The sequence below is a fragment of the Macaca thibetana genome, chromosome 1 (assembly GCF_024542745.1).
Source record: "Macaca thibetana thibetana isolate TM-01 chromosome 1, ASM2454274v1, whole genome shotgun sequence".
Taxonomy (NCBI): domain Eukaryota; kingdom Metazoa; phylum Chordata; class Mammalia; order Primates; family Cercopithecidae; genus Macaca; species Macaca thibetana.
This window is the reverse complement of record NC_065578.1, coordinates 186,222,498-186,236,687: the sequence shown is the minus strand read 5'-3', so window position 1 is coordinate 186,236,687 and position 14,190 is coordinate 186,222,498. Positions and strand designations below refer to the sequence as shown.

Below are 14,190 nucleotides of genomic sequence, written 5' to 3'. Positions count from 1 at the left end.
TGGCTAAAACTAGCAAATTATTTTCTTTCACACTGCAAATAGAACCCTAACGCTTCTACTGAGTTGTTGGGTTGTAGTCTTTATGTGGGTTCTGCAGACAAAATGGGGAGAATGTACTAGACTGAGGTCAGCAAACCTATGGCCTCCAGGCCAAATGTGGCCTACTGCCTGTTTTAGTAAATGAAGTTTATTGAAACACAGCTACATGCATTCAGTTATATACTGTGTATGGCTACTTGGGCACTACATTGGCAAGAGATAAGTAATTGAAAAAGAGCTTGGATGGCCTATAAAGCTAAAATTGTTTAACATCTGGTCCTTTACAGACTCCTGGCCTAGATAATTCCTGCCATTGTCCATGTTAGGGTTTTCTCTGTGGACACATGGCTGGCTACATTTACTATACCTAAGTCTAATTCATCTCCAGCCAAGGCCCATAGGTGTGTGTTTGAGATCAGATTTAAAGGTGACTTTGGGTCTGTGAGACAGACCCCCAATTTTAGAGATGGGCAGAGGGTGGGGGAAAGATAGTGTGATCTGGAGAAAAGGTAATGGCATCAGAACTCAGAATCTCTGAGTTCTTACATCAATGCTGGCCATGAGTATCACCCACTTCTCTAAGTCTTCTTTTTCCCATTGCGAATGAGAGTAATAACAATCTCGTATGTGTGGATACCTGGGCAGTGATGGAATTCCCTAAATGACATCACTTGGTTTGATTAAAAAATAAATTAGTAAACGAAGTTCTTCCAGAGAAGTTGGAGCTGAAATTATCACCCTAAATTATAAGATACCTGGTAGGTATCAGATGTCAATTATCAGACCCAACCTCAATTATCATCCTAAATCATAAGACACTTGGTAGGAAACCCTGTAAACAATGAAACAGAAGTGACATAACAATTCCCTGAATGGACATGACTGCATCCCAGCTTTGTAATGGCGCTATTCTGTTGTCCTGATATCCCTAATTGCCTCGGTCTTTTCCCTGAGCACAATCCTCTAGGACTCCTCTGAGAGGTTGCCATGATCACAGATTCTTTTCTGACTCCCTAAGCTGGTGGCCCCTGGGTCACACATTGTAGGCAAGATTGTTACAGGCAGCTTGCATGACCCTCCCAAGAGTTTACCGAGCTAATATTTAATGGGTACTTCCCTATGGGCCAGGCAGTATAGGAAGTGTTTATAAGAATCATCTCACTTAATAATTAAAACAGCCCTATAAAGTAGGATTTAATCGCATGTTTGGAGAGGGAAAGTGAGTTTAGAGTGTTTAAGCAATTTGTCCAAGGTCAATAAAAAGATCGAGTAAGTGGCAGAACTAAGATTTAAATTGGTCTCAGAGCAAAGCCCTTGCTGTAAACTGCCTCACTAAAATTCAATACCATAAAACTATAGTCTTTGTTGGCTTCTCAATGACCAGTGTCTTCTCAGAGCCAATCTCAGTCTTCTTTGCAATATTTGATCTTCTTGCCCAATCCAGCTCTTCCTTTACCTTTTGAAGCAGCTCATAGACCTCACTATGACAGCACCTTGTCCAATTCACTATGTTCCTTCCTAGTCCTCAAATAAAGGATTTCTACTGTGCTAGCTAAAAGAAGTAAAATTATTCCATAACCTGGAAAATTGGAGAAACTATCCAACCCTAATACCACCAAGTAGCAGAATTGTGTAGCAGAGTCAAGTTTGGAGTCAGATACACTTGCCTTAAATCCTGGCTTCCCTTCTCGCAGCCTATGTGACTTTGGGCCTATAATTTACTTTCTCTTAGTCTCAGTGTTCACATCTGAAAGATGGAAGAAACGATAGCTATTTCACAAGGTTGCTATGGAAACTGATTGATAGTATGTATGCAAATGATCCCATACAGTGCTGGAGACACAATGAGGGCTTAGTGAGCAATAGCTTTATTACTGTGAATATTACCAGTTTCTAATATTGATTGAAACCTCATGGAAATTATGACTCCTGCTTTGAAAAGGATCTTCAGGGATTTCTGAAACTGAGTACTTGAAAGTAAATTGCTAGCTTCTATATCAAGTGAACTAGATTGCTGAACAGAATATTACATCAACTTGTTAAAAGACATCAGCATCCTTTTGAAAATTTGGCCTCTTAGCTATTTTTCTTGCTGTCTGCAGAGATGAGGGTAGCAGAAGGCCTCTGTGAACTTCAGGAAAAAGAAAAACAGATTTACAAAGATGTAAAGACTGAAAAGGAGTGAAAAAGATGATGGAAACTACTTGTCTCTCAGTTCTACCAAGGGCCCTCTTCAAATAGTAAGCATTAATAATGTGATTAAACGCTCCCTGAACGCAGAACTTTGTCTTATTCATTTCCTATCTACTCAGTAGCTAAAAAACTCTGAAGCCTGAAAACAGTGTTAAATAATCAATATCTAAATGAAGGAATGACTCAATGATTTTAAAAAATCAATGATGTCAATAATGCTTTGAAAATACTTTTCTAGTTTCTAAAAATTTCCTGCAAAAGTGCGAAAGTTTGCATATGAAGAAGCAAAGTTCATTGTTTCATGACTTTCACAATTTTAGGCTGGAATTCCCCAACTACACTTTTCCCTTCCCTGCCAATAAACCCACCACCAGCTGTGAGGTGGTGTGACTGAAGCCAAGGTTAGCAGGTGGGATTAGCCAAGCTGAACAGAGTCTGAGCTTCTGGGGTTAGCTGCCTGGTGTAGCCACAGAAAGAAAATTTGTGTTCCATCATGGTTGTCGGTCCTAGTGCTTGTAGCGTTCTTAGTGTCAAAGTAAAAATGGAGTAAAGTGTCAGATGAGTCTCAGCAGTCAAAAGTCAACAAAACATCAAAAGTTGGTGAAATGACACATACTAAATATACATTGTGTGCTCATTACGGGTCAGGAGAGGAGTGCTTCTCAAAGTATAGCGTCTGGACTCTGCCGACAGCCTTGATTCAATTCATGGTCCTGCAAACTAATAGTTGTTTACCTTTGGATAAATCACATAGCCTGTTATGCTCTCAGTCTCCTCGTTTGCAAAATGAGTAATAACATTACTACAAAATGAGTAATAACATTACTTTTTAAAATAAATAAAAAATAAGTTAAAATATATTGAAAGCACTTGAAACAATGTCTAGCACATAGTAAGTGCAAAATACGATTTTGATGATGATGATGACAACGAGATGGTGCCTATGTTATATTTTGATTCTCCTAACATCTCTGCAAGTTAGGTCTTAGTCTGCCTGTTGTACTGAAAACAAGAAATCATGAAATCAGTTTTTCAGCCTCTGCTAAAGGAAATGGCTCTGACCTATGCCTGGAGCAGGAGTGTACCACATAAGCCCACCTCCCCACGATAACCACCGGAGGAAGGCTAGGATCACATTCACCTGTGGGATAACCTGATACGAAAGCTTTGAATAAACAGGGTCTATGGTAACAAATTAGACCCATCTGCTTCTTTCACTAAGGAGTCAGAATAAGGGAGGAAGGCAGGACATTTAACAGCAGTGGGAACAAAGTTGGAAACAACTGTGAAGCTGTGAAAAGTCAGAACAGGTCATGAGTGAGGTGACTTGATGAGTAAATGGAGTGTCAAACATATAAAAGTCTCGCAATTGAGAGAGATGTATAGAATAGACTAGACAAAGAAGTTAATTCATAGCAAGAGGAGCAATAGAAACAGGTGTGAAAGGGCCAAACCACAAGCTATGGAGGCTGAGGGCTGATGAAATCACTCAGATCCTCAACAACTTCCCAGTTCCAGCCTTCATGAAAATCTGCTCTTTGAATATACTTTTCAAAATCAGGAGAGTGTTGTCTCCTTTATCTCCGTATGAATTTCTACAGTACAACTCTATTACACAGAAGGCCTCAGTGGATCTCCATTCTCTAAAACTAAAAAGCCTGACCAGTGCATTCATTTTATAGGCGAGATAATGAAGCTTCCAAAAAGCTCAGCAAATTACCTAAAGTGGTAAAGCCAGCACATGAAGCCCACTCTTCCAACTGTAAATCCAGCGTGTCTTTCCACTATATCTCAGCTCTCATTTTACTGGAATACAAAAGGGCACCAAACAAGAACAGAATAGATGAGCAATCCAAATGGCAAATGAATTCATGTATACCTATGCCCGATGCATCTTGGCAAGAGATGCAGAGCATCCCATGGTGCCAGGTGAGGGAGGTTTGTAAGCCAAACCTTAGTTGGCACTTGACATAGCCCCCAAATGGACCCTGGCATCTCCAGGCTTTTGCACATCAGCATTTCAGAGAGAAACAAAGAGCAAAGAGGTTTTGTTTCAAGGGATCTTACTGATTATCTTAGGAACTGACCACAACTTTCCTAATGGAAGGTAAAATAGACAGTGATGACCCTGGAATGTGGGCAGTATGACCAGTAAGTCAGTTTGGCCCCATGAAGGATGGCTTGGATTGCAAGAAAAGTCTTCTTTGAACCAAATCAAGACCTGTCTTTTTGTTCTTTCCGACTTATTACTCTATCTCTGTCCTTTCTAGGAACACACAACATGCTTAAATGTCTCCATTTGTTGCTTAAAGACGAGAAGGATTGGTTCTGATAAATTAGGGCATCCTAAGTTGAATGAAACAAATACTACAAATTGACCATAAAGATGCAAAAGTGACCTTGATTAATGAATTTGTTAATGAGTTTTTGTAACAGATCTGCTGAAGGCAAAAGGTGCTGACAAAAAAGACATCTAACCCTCTTTCCTGGGCCCACAGACACTTAATAAGAAACTAATAGTGTTGATGACACACAGTGACTGCCACACTTAGAATTGCTCCTCTCTACATTGGAAGTGGCTGTGCTCTAGGAATGAAATGAGGCACGGCTTCAAGCAAACTCACACGCGATGCTCAGGCAACTGGACTGAATGAACTTGAATATAACAGTAAGGGCAAGGATGAGGCTTTGGTAGAAAGTTGTTATGCAGCCGTGGAAACATGATCCTGGAGGCTTCCATAGGTGTGTTCTGTGGGCTCTGTACTGACTCAGCCCCAAATACTACTTTTCCACACTGGCACTTTCCCACGGTGCCCATTCTATTTGCTGAACTCTGGGACTGTATAATGGCACCTGCAGCCTCTTTTTGTCTCCAAATCTTGTTCCCAACATTGTTTCTCCCAGGAGTGAACTCTGTACGTTGAGTTCACCTGGAGATCCCAGAAACAGGGAGCCTGGGGGCAGGCTAAGGCCTCTGATGGCAGCCAGCAGTAGAAGGCCATGGGGGTCTCCAGATACTGGCCAAGGAGCCACAAACAGCTGGGGCTACTAAGGTTTTTCCCCCACAACAGTGCCTAAGAAGGCTGAACCACAAAAGATATTCTCTACCAGTGGGAGTTATCAATACAGAAAAATTTCATATATATATATATATATATATATATATATACACATACACACATATATATCTCCAAAGAATTTTAGAAAGGCTACTTGCTGTGAAAAATGTACTTAACCAACTTATATGCATATAGGAAATCTATTAACACTGCCATCTTTAATTAAAAAGATGAAATATATAGACAATACATTTAAATTCTACTGTGCACCATTAAACTCGTTTGCATACTTTAAGAAGAAAAATGTACATAGTATGGTACATTAGCACAAGTACAATATGAAAATTTAAATCCACACAGAGTCTGAATATCTGACATGAAGTCATATTGAAGCCTGGTCTTCTATGGAGTAAACCATTTGCCTTATAACTGACCAATTGCTTGACTTCTGGTTTAAACTCACACTCAGTTTTCATTTGCTGAATCTGCTTTCATTTGTTCAAGAGTTTGCAAAAGAGTATCCTTGTGTACTTTCATAGTTCTGATGTCAATTATCTTGCAAAATTTGAAATAAATCTCTTCAGCCAAGTTTGAATCATGCAAGGAGGTTAAAATACATCATTTGACCCTCAAAGCAATAACGTAAGATTTCAGAAGGGAAATCCAATTATTCTACGCAAGGAATAAATGGTACCTCTTTGGAAAAAAATAATTCAAAAATTTTAGGATGTGATTGAAAAATAAGAAAAGCAAAAGGTTTTTCAAAGTTTTAAATTGCCCAGCTCCCAGCTGGGGTATTGCTTTTCTGCAAGCCCACAATTTTGCTGATGGTTGATTTATACTGGGCATGGTATAAAAGAGAACTTGCAAATTCTCATTCATAGAATGCCATAAGGGTCCAAAAAAAGGTTTCTTTTACTTCTCATTCTCTCGTTTTTTATATTTTGTGTTTAAAACAAAACATAATATATGCAAAATATAGAAATAAACAGTGGTCTCTGCATTGAGGAAATATGGATAAAAAAGTATACATACAAAATAAGAGAAATGTAAACTTTAAGATTTTCATAAAACCATTAATTCCCTCTTGCACATATTGGGAATATTTAGGATTATTAGTTAAGCTTTTAATTATACATTTTCTTAACAGAAGGGAAAAGGTTGGATGTGTTCATGTTTTAATAATCACTTTATCTTTTCTCTTTTCTCAATTATGCTATTTTGATGCAATTTGAAAACTGTATCCATATTGAGCATTAGAGTTAATGAAAAATAGTTTTGCTATTGTTATTTCATAACTAAAGGGGTTTGGGTAATAAGATTTCATTTAAGTGTATTTCACCACTCAATATTGTTACAAATCAAAGACTTTTGCTATCTTCTGGCATTTATAATGCTGTCATCCAGATGCCTCTATTAGCTGCCTACCTTTCCTCCAAAGGGTATGGTATAAAGTGTGCCAAATACAGTCTACCAACACTTGAGTCTCTTAAGAGGAAGCCATCAGAGACTCCAAGAACAACATCTTCAAACAGGATACCCTCAGGCTTGATTTCTAAGCTGAAGGCAGATACACAACTTCAGACTTTGAAACTGTTTCTAGAATAGAATCCTAAGGATGAGAAAGGCAGTGTGTGGGGTGTGTGTATGGAATGGTAATGGAGGACAATGAGACGTCTAGGTGGGCTGCAGTAGGCTCCACTAACCAAACCATCTTTGATAGGGAAAGGAGGGGGTAGGGAGGAAATATTTATCCAAACCATCTTTGATAGGGAAAGGAGGGGGTAGGGAGGAAATATTTATATCTCCAGTTCATCCTGAGATTCCTGTTCTGTGGAAGTGAAAAGCCTTCATGATTTTTTTATGGAGATGTTGGCCTGTCCACATACAAGAGGCCAACCCAAAGACAACACAAGTCTTTCCTACCCTTACGTTTGCCTATGCCCTTTTGTCCTCTGTCTCTTTAGCCTGGTTAAAAACAAAAGAGAATAAATTAAAATTAAGCTGAAGGAATCTTCTCTTCCATTTTATTTGAAAAATAAACTATCATTGGTGGTCTGCCATGGGTGACAAGTAGCATATGAAGGAGAGGTCTCAGAGATAAGTTTAAAGTTGACTCTTGTTCTTTCTCCATTTCAGTGTCCACTGTGCACTAATTCTTGCTCAGGGGATCTTATTTGAAAAAAACACTACAATGTAGGATTTTTCATAGAGGTTGTTTTATTTTAAGGGCACAACCTATTTCCTAAAGTCTTTGGCATTTTTGATCAGCATACATATTTTTTAAATTTTTTATTTCCATAGGTTTTGGGGGAACAGATGGTGTTTGGTTACATGAGTAAGTTCTTTAGTGGAGATTTGTAAGATTTTGGTGCACCAATCCACCCAGCAGTATACCCAACCCACAAACATACACACACACACACACACACACACACACACACACACACACACACACACACACTTCTCTAGAGAACTGACTGAGCACCTAATTCCAGGGATAGATGGTAGGGTGCCTCCTACACTGAAGATACAATGCGACAACAAGTACAAGTTTCAGGCCGTTTGTCTTTCCGCAGATTCTCGCAATATGCCCCCAGCCCTCCCTAGACTCCCCTTCTGACATATTGTTTGTCTCAACTTCTTCTATTTAGGGTCCTTCCTTAAAATATAATCGCAATATTTATTTTTGGAAATCGCTATACACTTTTCTTTACCTTAAACATTTCATCAGTGTGACAAAGACTGGTTCTTTGAAATGGTCTCAAACCAAAACAAAACAAAACCACCCATGACCACCATTGCTTCCCACACTGATGGCAGGATGTGGATGGCTGGCGAGAAATCCACCATTGTGCCCTTCTTTTTAGTCAGACCATATTATAAATTTGAAGACCATCTGGCCTCTAAATTAATCACTCCAGTCAATGCCAGGGTCAATTCAGCTGACCTGCCTGAATCCTGCCACTCTCTGGACACTACAAGCTACAAAAAAGAAGACAACCTTCTCAGGGAGGAAAAACACTGTTCTTTAATAAGGATATGCAAGTACTGTACTCCCATGCTATAAACCTTGATTAATTTGTAAATGTGAGTAATAGCAACCTCATTTACCTGCCTGACATCTGACCTTATCTGGATATTAAGGCTCAACATTTGCAATTCAAGAACTGTTTTCTCCACCATATAGTTTAAACAAAGTGCCTCGTGTACATGCAGATAACCTGTCAAGCCAGTTACTTATGGGGACGCTGGTTGAGGAAGAAATAGAAGGCTTACATTTTGAGATTTATCAGAGATTTTATAGAGAGATTTTCCATCTTTGGATAATGGGCATTCTTTTATATCTAAAATGCCCTCAGTTTCCCTCAGTCTTATATATAAAACTAAATAGCATGTAGTGATGGTACTAGAGCAACAGATGAAATAAGGTTTGAACTAAGACTCAGGTTGGTTCTGTGTTGAGTTTCCTAACAGTGAAATAATCTACATCCTCCCATATACATGGTTCATAAATAATCAGTCAGGTCTCAACCTGCTATTAGGCTATCCTAAGAGTAGACAATGTGTTTATTTACCAACACAGTATCAGCACATAAAATACCCAGTGTAACAGGTTTTATTCATCTCTTCACTGGGAAATTCATTCATTTATTCCACAAATATTAATGAAGTATCAACTATGTGAATGCATTGTTCTAGGTGCTGGGGACACATCAGTAAACAAAACGATACTAAACAAAAACCCTGGCCTGCAATCATAGCACTTACTTTCCAGTGAGATTCTAGAATACAAGTTCCTAGAATGTTAGAAAGAACCTTCCAACTTTTTTTGAGGCTTCAAATTTCTAAGTAGGAGAAGGAATGTTAATAGTAAAGGATCTGAGTTGAGCTAGAGAGAGATGCCAGTGTCTATTGACATGCCATCTATTGTAAGAGGAGAGAAAGCCAGTTTACTGGCTTCCTCCTGGCTGGGAGAAGAGAAAACAGAACTTGGTAGCGGCAAGCAGCTTGAAGAGTCAGTCATTTAACAAACATTTTTGGAGCAACTACTCTAAGATTCTCCAATATACTAATTGGATAATTCCCATCTATGACAATCCATTACCCTCATCTAATTTTGTTGTTGTTGTTGTTTGAGACAGAGGCTCACTCTGTCACCCAGGCAGAAGTGCAGAGGTGCAATCTTGGCTCACTGCAACCTCAGCCTCTTGGGTTCAAGCAGTTCTCAGGTCTCAGCCTCCCAAGTAGCTGGAACTACAGGTGTGCCCAGCTAATTTTTGTACTTTTAGTAGAGATGGGGCTTCACCATGTTGGCTAGGCTGCTCTTGAACTCCTGGCCTCAAGTGATCCGTCCACCTTGGTTTCCCAAAGTGCTGGGATTACAAGTGTGAGTCACTGTGCCTGGCTGCCCCGATCTATTATTATCTCTGGTTTGTTAAAGTTTCTTCATATATGAGCATGTTCCTAGAGAAAACAGTTGGGGAATGGTACTGTTAGAAATAGTTGCAATTATCACTTACATCACAAGTGGATGCATTTCCCACAAATGGGAAATTTGCTTATTAACATGATCAATGATCATTACAGAGTTGGGTCTGATACAGTGGTATCTATGACACCAAGACCCTTAATGTCAAGGTAACATAAGCTATGGCCTGACAGGCTGAGGCTGTGCTGCTCTTACCATGACTGAGATGTGGAGGATCCTCAGCTCCTCTTCTGCCGACTCATGTTGGGGTTCTTCAGTGGGGTCTTGTCCAGGAAGGCTTGGGGCACCATCTTGGTGATGAATGTGAAAAAGCAAAGTGCCATTCTCCAGCCACTGCTGCCTCCAGCGCACCAAAGGGATATCCTCTGTGTTCCCTGAGATCTCTAGAAGATGAACACCAAAGGCACAGGTGAGAATTTGGATGAGACCAAGTTTTTCATCTTCTTCCTCACCACTTGTACCAATTAGTCAGTTTCGTCTGAAGCCAACAGAAGTTTCCAACAGTGTATAGTTAGGTCAGATTTTGCTGCTACTCCAAACCACAAGGAAGAGAAGAGACCCTGAGAAGAAGACAATTATCTCCCGTAGGTCTTTCCACCATAAATCTAGTGAGCCAGGCTCTCACCCATTGAGAAAACTATCAAGGTGAAAAATCAAGTTCTTTCCCTTATTTCTATGATCTTTTACACAGCTCAGTTTGAATACCTGATAACCCCCCTAGGTAAATGCAAGGTTGTTTGCCTCTTGTAAGTTTGAAAGTATGAGTTCCCCAGCAATTATTCCTAGACATACCAGTAAATTTGCCAAGGAGAGAGTTGGTAATTACTATGCAGACAACTGGCATTTATGGAATAGTCCTGGGAGGTTACTGCAGAGCAACTGGGGTTGGCAGGTTATTTCTAAAACCACAGTCATTTGCTGCATAGTCCACTGGAGATGTTTGCTAACTTGCTGTGACAGGTAAAGTAATGTTTTAATTCCCTTTAATTTTTTTCTTCAGTTTTGCAGAGCAGAGTTGGTATACATGAAGAAAACGGTGAAGAATCGGGCCTTTATCACAGATACACTCACTTGGTTGTCAGGGATGGAGACTGAGGCACGAGACAAGCATCAATGACGTAATAGCAAAATACTAAAACTGACTATGCCCCTAGCACTGTAGTTGGTGCTAAGGTAGTACTGCAAAATACACCGTGTGTATGTTCTTCTCTTTGGCATTCTCAAGCAATATTGTATCAAAGCTCTGAGACATAACACAGCAGAAAAACCCGATTAACCTCATCTTTCCCAAATTTCTAGGGAACTAGTATTCTGCTGAACACATGTTCTATAAGCCATTGCTTTACAAATTTTTTCTTTTTTTTCTGGCTTTTTATTTTTGAGCAAGGGTCTCGCTCTGTCATCTAGGCTAGAGAGCAGTGGTGCAATCACGGCTTATTGTGGCCTCAACCTTCTAGGCTCAAGCAACCTTCTAGGCTCCCACCTCAGCCTCCCAAGTAGCTGGGACTGCAGACACACCTCACCATGCCCAGCTAGTTAATTTTTTATTTTTTGTAGAGACAGGATCTCCATACGTTGCCCAGGCTGGTCTTGAACTCCTGGTCTTAAGCAGTCCTCCCACCTTGGCCTCCCAAAATGTTGAGATTAGAGATGTGAGCCATATGGCCTGGACACTTTTTTATTTTAAAGGCAAGGCTTCAAAAATTTATTACCTTTGGCCAAAAACAAATAATAATTTCACAGACATAAAAGAGATTTAATAAGACACACTTAGAATGTGTTCTCTCATCAAGTACCACAACCATAAAAAGGAAAACAATTTTAAGTATTTACGGAGTTTATAAATATATTTCAGTATTTGTGGGAGGGCACAACTGATGTTATTTATTTATCGATTGGTTTGTTTATTCAACAGGCATGAATTGGCCATGTATTATGCACAGGCACTGTCCCAGGCACTCAGATACTAATCTAAACGAGATCCCCAACAAATTCTACAAAGCAGCCCACCATGAGTGAATGTGACAAGTGTGACACCAGTGGCAAAGTTTTGTGGGAACACAGAAGAAGAAAAGAGTAATCTCATCTGGGTAGAGGGTAGAAGAGGGGAGGAAAGTAGCCTCTGAGGATGATGATACTGGTAATGGGTTTGATGGGCAAGTGGACTTCCTTTCAATAGGTAGAGAAGTAGGGGAAGTATGTTCAGGCATTGATAGGAGAATAAGGATAAGGAAAAGGAAGAATATCAGCTGGTCCACTAAGGGTAGGGCAATGAGAAGGTTTTATATGAGCCACCGGTCATTAGCCTGTCTCAAAAGACACTGATATGATTCCCTGTCTTGTCCTACCATCCCACAGACGAGGGAGAAGGTACAATTAAGAGTGTGAGGCAGGGCTAAAAGAGAAAGGGATCAGAGCTCCCTTCCATCCTTGGCCCCTCCCTAACTACCTAGAGGACTCAGTCATCCTACTGGGTTGCTAAGCTGTCCATGAACTCAGACAAAGCATCCAGGAAGCTATAGTGGGCAGAGGGTGTGAGGACAGATGATCCCCTGAACCCCAGTCCTGGCTTTCTATAAGTATGGCCCCATTTATTAAGCGAGGCTGTGACACAGACTTCTCCAGGAAAAGAGTCCCTCTTTCTACTAAGGAGGCTTCCAGATTTCCATGTGGGAAGAAACCTGTGGGCATGTCTGTGGGGGTGCATGCTCGGAGCAGCAGTGACCCACGGCTCTTCAGAGGAGGCCTGACAATCGCAAACTCCATTTCCCACATGGGCGCTTATCCTTCCAACTACTTCTCATGCCTTCACATCAAAGCCCCAAAGGCTCCTCCCGAGACACACACCCTCCTCTGTGAGTGCCTGTCCTGTTATTGCAGCGGAAACCAAACTCTGTCTCCTAACCCCAGACATAAAAATCACAAGCTGTCATAGCTCCTACCAGAGCACCTAATGACAATTAAATCACCCACAGCAGGGCACCTCCAGCCTCCTGTCTGCACCTGTTCCACCCCAGTGTAGGATTTATCTCATACACATCTGAGTGCCACTCAGCCCTTCCTGTAGCTATTCCAAAGGATCTAGCACCTCATACCTCTAAAGCACTTGGCAAACCAGATTTTTATTTCCCAGGAGATCCTCATCAAGTAGGTCAGGCTTATTACCTCTGTTTCCATGGTGGAAGCAAGACAAGGTTCCTAGACCAAGGTCACCCCAGTCTGACACAGAACAAAGGCTGAGGTGGATGAACAATTAGTCCCCTCCACCCCCAACACATGCACCAGACAACATAATCTCAGAGCATGCACAGACAGAGAGCACATCTGAGTAGATAAATCCATGTAGTCTTTTAGGAGTTTCTGTGTTGCAATCTTTTAAGTTTTTGTACTAGGTCTTCATATCCCATGATTTCTTTGAAAATTGAGATATAATTCACATACCATAAAATTCACCCATTTCAAATGTATAATTCAGTGGTTTTTAATATATTCACAACGTTGTGCAGCCACAGTCTAATCCCAGAACATTTCATCTACTCAGGAAGTTCCATACCTATTAGCAGTCCAAGTTTTTCATGAGGAAGAAGGTCTTCTGCTCCAGGGTCCTAGGCATGGTAGCACCAATGGAAGAACAGGTATAGTGAAGGTTTGACAAAGTACCTCCATGGGAGGTGGGCTGAGAGCACAGCCTCTGGCCTCAGCTTCCAGACCAACCCTCAGAACCTCTCTGTGGGTTATTCATGCCCATCTTTACAGTGAGTTCATGATTCTGCCTGGACTAGACTCACCATAGAGGGCAAAGGATGGAAGGAAGAGGGCACCATGCCTACCAAGGGTGCCCATCATTTTTCATTTTCAAGATAACTACCTAATGATAGCTTCCTCCTTGGCTTTTCTTTTTCCTGGCAGATCTGACACAGAAGCGCTACAGTGCTAAACCAGGAACTTACTTATGTATGCTACATCTTGCCTGGGTCAACCAATGAAAAACCACACAGGGCATAGTAAGTGTCTTGTGAGTTTCCTCACCGATAGGACTGAGATCAGAGCTTGGAACGTCAGTGTAATCGTACTGGTCTAGATGCCAGCAGAATATCTCAGGAAGAGGAAATGCTCAGAAATTGCTTTACCAATGCAAGCCTGCCATGAGGCTCGCAAAAGCAAATTTGGGAGGTGATAGTTATGCCCGCCCAAGGCTAGCTGAGGTTGCTGAGGAGGCTCAGATAGAACCTTTTTCACACTGTACAGTCAAGTCTCAATGAGATCCTACACAGTCATCTCAAGTCACCACAGGTGGCAGGAGCACCAATGCCCTCATCACGCTGTGGGGTTGAGACATCCAGAAAGGGAAGGTATCCTGACTTCTGGTGTGTCCATTTTCCTCCACAAAACTCACATCCCTCAGCA

At 40.9% G+C, this 14,190-nt stretch overlaps 1 protein-coding gene across 2 annotated transcripts in view; it reads right to left on the bottom strand.

The window, feature by feature from the left end:
• Positions 1 to 14,190, bottom strand: part of ASTN1 (astrotactin 1) — a 306,380-nt gene that overhangs the window by 192,532 nt on the left and 99,658 nt on the right. For both annotated transcript variants that reach the window (XM_050766760.1, XM_050766769.1), the window contains exon 2: positions 9,979 to 10,166. In XM_050766760.1, coding sequence (XP_050622717.1) covers positions 9,979 to 10,166 — 188 coding nt within the window. The remainder of the gene's footprint in view (positions 1 to 9,978; positions 10,167 to 14,190) is intronic.